The 11012-nt window shown below is 40.9% G+C and overlaps 1 protein-coding gene across 1 annotated transcript; it reads left to right on the plus strand.

Moving 5' to 3' along the window:
* The first annotated feature begins 205 nt into the window (after positions 1 to 205).
* Positions 206 to 9221, plus strand: FZD4 (frizzled class receptor 4). Its single transcript, XM_069969671.1, has 2 exons — positions 206 to 768; positions 5349 to 9221. The coding sequence occupies exons 1-2, from the start codon at positions 514 to 516 to the stop codon at positions 6678 to 6680; spliced, it is 1587 nt and encodes a 528-aa protein (XP_069825772.1). The 5' UTR covers positions 206 to 513; the 3' UTR covers positions 6681 to 9221.
* Positions 9222 to 11012: the final 1791 nt, after the last annotated feature.

Here is an 11012-nt window from a genome sequence, read left to right on the forward strand (position 1 = left end):
CAAAGTGGGGAGGGTTTCCTCCCTTTTACTGCCTTGGGTCAGCCCAGCATAGAGAGGGTTAATAAAACAGTGCAGGGTGAACTGAATAGAGTGGAGGAAACATGAGAACCTGCCTGTATGGAAGTTGTAGCCTCCTCATCATCCCTCCCTCTTCTCTAGCCTCCTCCTCTCTCAGTACAGTTAGAAACACAGAGCAGAGCCCAGAGCTGGTTAGATGAGCCAGTGATCCAGCCAGGGAGTGAGTGCTGCCAGCCGCCTCCGGCCACACATCTTTCTGACAATGTCATTTTTGCCCTATAACTTTTCGATCTGATACAATATCACGTCCACAGCTCGCGAGCACACTGCCGGATTGCAACAATCTCTGCAAGAAGGAATACAAAGGAAACAAACAAAAAAAAAAGTTACTGCAAACTTTTTTTCAGCTTTACTTTTTCTCCCAGACTTTGAGTTCTTCGGACCTGTTTTTTTCTTTTTCACATGAGGATCTAATTTTTGGGAATTTTAAGGAAAATGGGGGTCAAATCCAAGCTTTGGTCTGTCTTATTGTATCTGCCTATCCTGTACTGCTTGGCAGGGGAAGTCTACTCCTTTGGTGATGAAGAGGAAAGGCGATGTGACCCCATCAGGATTTCCATGTGTCAGAACCTTGGTTACAATGTTACTAAGATGCCCAATCTGGTTGGGCATGAACTGCAGTCGGATGCAGAACTTCAGCTGACCACGTTCACCCCTCTCATACAGTATGGATGCTCCAGCCAGCTACAGGTGGGTAGGTTAATCCAGGTGTAGGAGACCATCCAACTAAATTAAATTTATAAAACGTCATCTCAGTTGACTAATCGAGAAACCATGTAGGTGTCCAGCGGGGTCAACTAGAAGACACGTCATACCTTCGAAAATCCATAAGGCTGTGTATTTTGGCCAAAATCAGGAATGGAACCAACTCAGAGTAAAAACTTTTTCTCTGTTCTGGACCAATTTCTGGTTTTGTCTACAAATAGTCTAAAAGTCACAAAAACTAGTCTCCTAGTCATTCTTGTTTAGTTGCAGATGTAGCAGAGTTGAATTTGTAACGGTGCCCCCCCCCCCCCATGTCGGTAAACATTGTAAAGTTTCTGACCTCGTGGCTAGCAAGAAACAAGTGACAAATCCAGCTTTGCTTCCTCTATACGATCTCACATTGCATTGATTGACGACACCTTGGAATTTTTATTTTTTATTATACCCATGAGTCATTTTGACAAAAATACCTAGAAGTTTGTAAGATAGAGTGTTTTTTTTGTTAATTATTAACTTTATGTCTTGAAGTTTACCTAGTCTGACCGCTTTCACCCTTTCAGATGCACGTAGTCTTTGACCTAGTGTAGTAGAACCATGCTTTGACGTTTCTTTTACTTTTAAGAACTATAGAAAAGTTTGAAAGTCAACTTTTGTTAAGCTTTTTTAAACAGTTGAGAAGTCATGTGAAAAGTGACCATCCCAGCTGGAAGATAGATGCAGATGGTCTTATCACATGTGGATCATGGTTCCCTTAAGGGCAATGCAAGTATTTTATTGCCTCTAGTGATTGAGAGGAGGGCTGGATTTACATACCTTAATAATGTAAATGCAGAGCAGCCCAGGCCTATGGTTTCCACATTACTCCTGTAAATGAATGCATGGACTTCTTTGTGTGACGGTGTTTATAGTAAATATACAAAAGCAATGGGAGATTTATTTTATAGAAAAGAAAAAAGTTTCGGGTAAATTTCCATGTCTATTAATGCAAGTCATGTAATGGCCAGTGTTGTTAGTGCCCATTAGAATAGTAAAGAAAGAAGCTGTGTATGGTAATGTCATTGTTACCATCATCCTCATCAGTTAATTGCTAGATATGGTTGCACAGAGAAGAAGTTGTAACATGCCTATTGTATGTCTGATGTACCAGTGTGAAAGCCCCATAAGGGTCAAAAAGGTTGTCTATTAGGGGATTGTATTTAACGAAATTGCCTAAAGTACACCAATTTGCAATTTGAGTAATGGGAGGGGGTTAAAAAATGGGCAATAAAATTTCCCAACACTTGTTCTCTTGGGTGCTGTCAGCATCATTTATATTAGTGCCCATAGGGGCCATCAAGGCATCACCTCTCTTCAGCTGTATCTGACACCTATATTGTGCAGAGTACTGAGGATGTTGATTCCCCTTGTCTGCTTCCCCCTTTTTCCATATTGCCCCTAAAGGTGAACACTTCAATAGGACATTTCCCCCTTAAAAATTATCCATAAATATCAATTCCTGAGTTCATGTTGAGATGTAATCACGTATTTGGCTGTTTTTGTTGTGTAGATGAGAACCACTATTAGCAGCCATTGAAAGGTCCTTGGGGTTGTCACCCATTACTGGCCCATTTAGGTAGTCTAAACATCGTTGGCTGATCGTTGGGCCTATTGCATAGGATAATATTGGCCTGTTTGGATGACACTTGCCCAATATAACAGGACTCTAATATTTTGTATAGGTTTTGCATGCCCTTTTTATCTACACCCCTTAACTTGAGGCTCTGGGCCCCAAGGCAATGTTGTAGGGCCCCCAGCCTACTATGTGCCATTCTGGTGTCTCCTTATGTGGCAAAGAGGCAATTTGGCCCTTTCAGGCTTCAGAGCCCAGGGGCAATTTCTGCCTCTGTACCCTGGATAGTAATATCCTATCCTAAATAGAAGAAAACTTTGACTGACAAAAATAATTTCAAAACTCTAGACCAAACAAAGTATATCTATGTGCCACCTAGGGTCTGTAGGATGTTGGGTGACTATGAGTACTGTAACGGAGTTGGTTGCCACACTGGATCAGCAGATAATAAAATAATAGAGAGTTTGGTACAGTTTTTTGGAAAGTTTTTTAAAAGTAGAAATGAGAGCTACTACTAGTGATAAATTTTCTCCAGATTTTTGGCGGCAATTTTGGAGATATCCACTGAGATTCTGCATCTGTAAAGTTTTGATGAGCTCAGAGTATTTAAGCACCCAGGTTTGGCTGTACCGCGTGGGACTCTTATGAGAGTTGTGTAGAACCCTTTATATTTGCTTTTTTGGCTGACATGGCTTGCGTCTTTGGCGGTTTTTGAGATGCTTGTTGGCACAGAGTTGGTGGAATGCTCCCCACGAGCAGATCGTCTCTTTGACACTTTGCACACACATTGTTGATATAAGGATTTTAGGTCTTTGTGAGAGTGACAAGCTGCATGACAGGAATGTGAGGGCTGATCCATTTACTTGTCATTTTTTTCCCTCCTCTTGCGGGAGTCTGAGTAGAATCCCTGCTAATTTGAGCTTGTTAAAAAAAACCTGGGGCAGATTGAATTCCCCATTAGTGAGATTTCTGTGATAATTACTTAAAGAAAATGGAGAGAGTGAGTACTGAGACTGGAAAGAGGGACAGTAAAGTGAGACACTGCCGAAAAACTTCTAGGTAAAAAAAAAAGTGTCCCTAGACTCAAAAAGACTTGGCAAATGTTCCACTCATTTAATTTTTTTGGAATTTTTATCTATAGTGGACATCTTTGTAGAAATGTTGCTACATTCTAAATCTCTGACCAGTGATGATACAGGCTCCCATTATTGGTATACATGCTTGATATTGGTATTGAAATGTCCATGGTAACTTCAAGGTACAACCGCTTAACAAAAACAGCAATTAAAATGCCCATTAAGGCTGGAACCTAAGAATTGTAGTTTTTTTGTCAATGTCCAGGCGCCCATACACCTAAGTCAATAGCTGGCTGACCCCACAATTTTTGGCAGGACTGGCTAACTTTCTAATGTATGTGGATGCCAACCGACTCTCCCCGACATATGATATTGGGGGAGAGAAGAGTTGGGATGCTACTAGAGGTGAATGGCAGCCACCGACCTCCCCTTTCCCCATTCAGAACACAAGGACTTTTGGCCAGGGTGGAGAGATAGCACTTAATAAGAGAGATAGCTGCTGAACATATGTTTGGCCGACAGCTATTAAAATTCTATGGCCTAGAGTTCATGTGGAATGATTGAATAACCAGTGGCTGTCTTGTAATATAGATGACCGCAAACAATGATTAATCATGATTATGAGATGGATACCCTTCCCTGCTATGTAAGTGGGAACAAAGCCGTAGAGATAATATTGTAGTCTAACCATTCTAGGGGTTTTTGTGCTGCATTGAATAACCAGTAGGCCACATTTATAAAAAGCACCAAAACATAGAACACTTACCCCTAGGGACCAATTTACAGCTACATTTTTTAAGATAGGTAAAGAGGTGTGCCCCAGATACACTTTAGTCCAAAGTAGGCCACCCTGACATCCGTGGTAGGACTGACCAACTGTTTAAAGTGTATGGAAGCTTTCCAACTTTTCCCTAATGCCAGTGGTGAAAATGGTTGGGCATGTTGGATTTCAACTGTCCAACCCTTTTGTTCTCAGAGAGGTAAGCCACTCTCAGAGGAGCCTCGCAGCGGCTTATACCTCTTCTATCCATTGGGAACACATGAATGCTTGGCCAGGTCAAATCTTGATGCACATTGGGAGATCGGGAGAGCTAACAGATATTAAAAGTGTATGGCCACCTTGGTTGCTAGTTTTTAAGTATTGGGCAAACAACGTTATTGGCAGACAACTGTTGCCCATTTTTAGGTGCCCCGATTCAGTTCACATCCAGTGTCATTGTCTAGCCCTAGCCATGTTGAGACTGCTGCAATATTTGCTTAGCGAGAGGGAAATAATGTGTGTATTGAGAGTTGAAGGAACAGAGACAGTTGAAAAGCTTCCAGATGGAGACTGCTTACTGATCCCAGGTGGGAAGATTGCTGATAAGAACATGATAATTCACAGCACTTAATCAAACAAAAGCAAACAGTTTATGATGCCGGGGATTACACAGAACACAGGCCTATGGGATGGAGGGGAGGGAAGTGGTTGCAGTTGAAAGGTCGCCCAGGAATATAAAATAAATCATTGTTTCTGAGGAGCTCTTAGTAGTGTTTACCTCCAACTTGATTAGTAAAGTATTTCGTTTACATTAGTCCTTGTATTACATTTCTAAACCCACAGGGCGCCCCCCCCCCCTTCCTTTTAACTGGATCGTGCTCCTTAAAGGAAAAGAGAGGGATATTTGACTTTGCCAAACAAAATGTTACCGTCCCAAAAAACATAAAAAAATGGTGCCAGATGGTGTTACTGTTAAAAAGTTTTGGAATTTTTTTGTTTCTGAAATGTTGTGAATTTTTGGCCTACGTATTTAAAACCATTTAAAAAAAAAATTCAGAGAATTTTTAAATTTTAAATTCTAAATTTCAAATTCTAATTAAATTTTCTTTTTTGCTTTCAGTTTTTCCTCTGTTCTGTGTATGTCCCTATGTGCACTGAGAAGATTAATATCCCAATTGGTCCCTGCGGTGGAATGTGTCTTTCGGTCAAGAAAAGGTGTGAGCCGGTCCTTAAGGAATTTGGATTTACTTGGCCAGAAGGTTTAAACTGCAGCAAATTTCCCCCTCAGAATGACCAGAATCACATGTGTATGGAGGGTCCCGGAGATGAAGAGGTCCCACCAGGGCATGGCAAGACGTCTTTGCAGCCTGGAGAAGACTGCACCGCCTTTGGACCAAGTGCAGATCAGTACACTTGGGTGAAAAGAAGCATGTCTTGTGTCTTGAAGTGTGGCTATGATGCAGGACTCTATAGTCGTCTGTCTAAGGAATTCACCGATATATGGATGACCGTATGGGCCAGTTTATGCTTCATATCCACTGCTTTTACTGTCCTTACATTTTTGATTGACTCGTCCAGGTTCTCCTACCCTGAGAGACCCATCATCTTCCTAAGCATGTGTTATAATATTTATAGCATTGCTTACATTGTAAGGTTAACAGTGGGTCGTGAAAGAATATCCTGTGATTTTGAAGAGGCGGCAGAACCTGTCCTCATTCAGGAAGGGCTGAAGAACACAGGATGTGCTATTATTTTCTTGCTGATGTACTTTTTTGGGATGGCTAGCTCCATCTGGTGGGTTATTCTCACATTGACCTGGTTTCTCGCTGCTGGTCTCAAATGGGGCCATGAAGCCATTGAAATGCACAGTTCCTATTTCCACATCGCTGCTTGGGCTATTCCAGCTGTGAAAACCATTGTTATATTGATCATGAGGCTTGTAGATGCTGATGAGTTGACCGGGCTATGCTATGTCGGAAATCAAAACATCGATGCCCTCACCGGCTTTGTTGTTGCTCCACTTTTTACCTACTTGGTGATTGGGACTTTATTTATCGCTGCTGGCCTTGTGGCCTTGTTTAAGATTAGGTCAAATCTTCAAAAAGATGGGACAAAAACTGACAAATTGGAGAGACTGATGGTAAAAATAGGAGTCTTCTCAGTCTTGTACACGGTGCCAGCCACGTGCGTCATAGCTTGCTACTTTTATGAAATCTCCAATTGGACAGTTTTCCGTTACACAGCTGATGACTCCAACATGGCAGTGGAGATGCTCAAGATATTTATGTCTCTGCTGGTGGGCATTACATCTGGAATGTGGATCTGGTCAGCCAAGACGCTACATACGTGGCAAAAGTGTTCTAACCGATTAGTAAACTCAGGAAAAGTAAAAAGGAAGAAAAGGGCGGACGCTTGGGTTAAGCCAGGAAAAGGGAATGAGACTGTGGTATAGCTTGAGGTTGGGCTTCATCAAATCAAGGTGAACAACATCCTACATTGAATTCCCCTATAGTACTTGGAGAAATAGGACTTTCAACCTTGGAGAGAACTCTATAGACCTCTATGGGATGTTCATTCTACTAAGTAATGGCGCCCCAGAGATGGCAAAGTTTGGATTCATCCAGTTCTTTGTCCCAGAACTAAAGGTTATCCAAGTGGGAAATGCAAATGACCTCAGGAAACAAAGAGCTAAACTCGACCTTGTTTGCTAGCTCTAGGTGTTTTGTCACTCATTTGCCATTTTATGGCTTTTTTATATTTAAAAACAAACAAAAAACTATCCAAACAAATTTTTTTATAGGTTACATTGTGGTAAAGTCTTATATCTTGTACACGACTGGAAGGCTGCTTCCGAGATTAAGGGACATCACTACCGAGCAGAGCTAAGGCGCAAGGCACATTTTATCCCATCGCTTTTCCATTGTTTGACCCCATTGCCCCACTGAGAAAACACTGCCCATGGTGTATCCTTATATGTCTGATGGAAAGAGTGAAGCCACTGAACACTGGAAAATCTATTAAGCCTTTTACTCGATGGTGCCTTACAAACTGAAATATTTTCACATTGTGTGTGTTACTGCCTAATCTAGCCAATCGCCAAATACAGGAAAGTTGAATCTCCAGATCTGGTGGTGCATTATGGGCAAAGAAGAACATAAGTTTGTAGACCATAGATATGAATTAGACCACTGCAGAAGTCAATTTACCGATGATAGTATCAAGAGAAAATAATCCAAAAAGTTGGGTGCCAACGTTTAGACACATTGACTAGGGACATGGCACTGTAGTCGTAGTCTGATTCCCCAAACTCATACTACTTTTTCTCATACTTTAAGGGTCTAAAAGACAGAAAGTCTGTGGAATTATTGTGTTTAGTTCATAATGCACTAAAACTATAAAAATATATATACACAAACCGAATAGGCTCATATGGATTGAAAAGGAACGAGAAACAATGCACTATTTTCTCTGTATATAGAAATAGTATATGTGTGGTGCCTTTGTGAGTTAAACAGTAAAATAGAAAAAAAAAGTATTAGCATATGGAACATTACAACTCCTATATAGATAGCATTCCTGAGATCTGCTGCTGTACTAATGTCAGGCATGTGGCAAAAATAGTGGTGGCCATTTTATCAGCGGAGGTCACTGGCACATAATGATGTCATCAAGGCCAAAGGCACATTTATAGATTTATGTACCGTGTGCCTTGCTGATGTCACTAGCTCCTATTGATTTCATAAGCTGCATTCTCACCAGCTGTCAGCCCGTAAAATGGCGGCCACTTTTGCTATCTAGTGAACAGGTGCTTACTTTCATGACCCTCAAGGACACTGGGTAAAGAACTATGCAATTTCTTACATACGTTAACCTGTTACGACCACACTCTTCATAGCTTACCGTAGAAGACTGTAGAATTTTTAGCATGTTGACCACCACATTAACAATTTTATGGTGTGCTAGATGCTAGCTGCTATAGCTGGAACCCTGTTAGTACTGGGGGGCCCTACAATAGATGTCAAAAGAGAGAGAGTAAGCCACTACTATGTAGTTTTGCGACATCTGTAGAGTCACTGGTTGGAGATATGAGGGTGACATTGTTCTCTAGTGGACACCAGCGCTGCAAAAGTTCCAAAGGAGTCTCACTCTAGTGATCATGTGTGACGTTTTGGCCAATGACATGACAATTAACCATCCCTATTATGTGATTATTAGCTAAGAAAAAGTGACAATTTTATCCAGATTTGGGCTTTGTCATTGTTGAGCACCTCAGGTTGGTACCCCCAAAATATATTGGACTATTGGTGGGATAGGCCCATAAATATTTAGAGGGGTCAGTACTGCAACTTTTCTACTGTTGTCTAAAGCAACCATAAAGAATAGTGGTCATTGTGAATTTGGTTGCTATAAGACACACAATTGTTGAAAAAAAGTAGAATTTTCTATATAGGAGTTGTATTGTCTATGTGGGAATTTATCAGTGTGAAATAAAAAAAAGCCAATATCCTTGTGCCTTAGAAGTGTATTTTGGGGAAGAAATATGGATTGATGCCTTGACAAGGGTTGCATGAGGCTAGAAAAAAAGGTCTGTTCCATATTTCCAAAAACAGCGCCAAACTTCCATAGGCTACGTCTGGTATTGCAACTTAGACTTATTCTCTTGAATGGGACTTAGCTGTAATACCAGATAAAGACCAGAGAAGAGAGTGGCGCTATTTCTGGAAAAAATGCTGATTTTTTTTTTAACATAATCTCATATTAAGCGCTTTGGCCATTCTATACCTGCTGACGAAACATCATGTGATACGTTGACAAAACTTCCAGGTACAAGTAATATACTCATGTTAGACATGAATTTGTGAACTATTGTGGATATAGACACTGCTTTTATGGGTGTTGCATTTTGTATATGTCTTTATTGGATATGTCTTGTAAATTTATAATTTATCACTGTACAAAACTTTTATATTTAATTTTTTATCAAAAAATAAAATAAAGCACATTTTCAGCTTAAAGTTGACGAGTTCCTTTGTGATATACAATTACACATGTTCAATAAATATCCTACAATGCCAGGTAAATCTTTTAGGTTGTGTATCACTATCTTGTGTTTCATCTGAAGATCTCATGTTTTACAGTATGGGACTATTTCCCATTAATAAAGAAACAGGTAGTCTACCTGTAAAACGTGTCCGTGGAGCGGACACGTCTTACAGGTAGACTACAATTGTTTCCGTAGACCGGAAGAAGCGTGTCATCGCATTGTGTTCCTGTTAGTAAGCGGAGCACCTCCGGGCTTAGTTGTCTCATCGGTGATAGCTACCTGTTTGCAGTCCTCATTCCAGGTTACCTGTGTGGTGCCGTCCACCTCTCCCTCCATATATAACTACTATAATACTGCCTCCTATATACAAGAATATAACTACTATAATACTGCCCTATATACAAGAATATAACTACTATAATACTACCTCCTATATATAAGAATATAACTACTATAATACTGCTCCTATATACAAGAATATAACTACTATAATACTGCTCCTATATACAAGAATAAAACTACTGTAATACTGCTCCTATATACAAGAATATAACTACTATATTACTGCTCCTATATACAAGAATATAACTACTATAATACTGCTCCTATATACAAGAATAAAACTACTGTAATACTGCTCCTATGTACAAGAATATAACTACTATAATACTGCTCCTATATAAAAGAATATAACTACTATAATACTGCCCCTATATACAAGAATATAACTACTATAATACTGCTCCTATATATCTACAAGAATATAACTACTATAATCCGACATGGAGATAGAGGAGTGGCTGCACATCACACCTATGGCTGATACTAATGCTGCTAAGCCTATTTTAAAAAACCAACTTCAGGATGTTGGAATATGAATTGATCAAGCCATATCGCCCCGTGTACCAATGTGCAGGTCTCCTGGTTCACACGGGTCCCTACGCTAACTCCACACCGTGTCTGTCAGTGACAGCCACCCCCGCAAAGCGTGCACATGCAGGGAAGGGAGGCCATGGAGTGGCCCTGCAACCCCCATGTCACAGGACCAGACCCAAAATGCCCCCCAAAAAAGCATTAGTATCAGCCATAGGTGTGATGTGCAGCCGCTCCTCTATCTCCATGTCGCATTTTGTATTTTTCTCCCCTTTCTTGGCAGCTGGCACTCCCCTTTAAAAGACCCATGTGACCTAAGTCAGCAGAGCATATACCTGTGCTCTGTCCTCCATGTTTTTCCAATTCTGTCTGCAGCAGTTTTTGGTAAGTGTAATACCATATCCATGCTTGTGTTGTTTGGGGGCAGCCTTCCTCGCCGGTGGTGCTGGCTGGGACTTTTTTTGGGGGGGGCATTTTGGATCTGGTCCTGTGACATCGGGGTTGCAGGGCCATTCCATAGCCTCCCTTCCCTGCATGTGCACGCTTTGTGGGGGTGGCGGTCACTGACCGATACGGTGTCGAGTTAGCGTAGGGACCCGTGTGAACCAGGAGACCTGCACGTTGGTACACGGGCGATATGGCTTGATCAATTCATATTCCAACATCCTGAAGTTGTTTTTTAAAATAGGCCTAGCAGCATTAGTATCAGCCATAGGTGTGATGTGCAGCCACTCCTCTATCTTCATGTCGGATAACTACTATAATACTGCTCCCTATATACAAGAATATAACTACTATATTACTGCTCCTATGTACAAGAATATAACTACTATAATACTGCTCCTATATACAAGAATATAACTACTA

This window comes from Dendropsophus ebraccatus, chromosome 5, assembly GCF_027789765.1.
Source record: "Dendropsophus ebraccatus isolate aDenEbr1 chromosome 5, aDenEbr1.pat, whole genome shotgun sequence".
Classification (NCBI taxonomy): domain Eukaryota; kingdom Metazoa; phylum Chordata; class Amphibia; order Anura; family Hylidae; genus Dendropsophus; species Dendropsophus ebraccatus.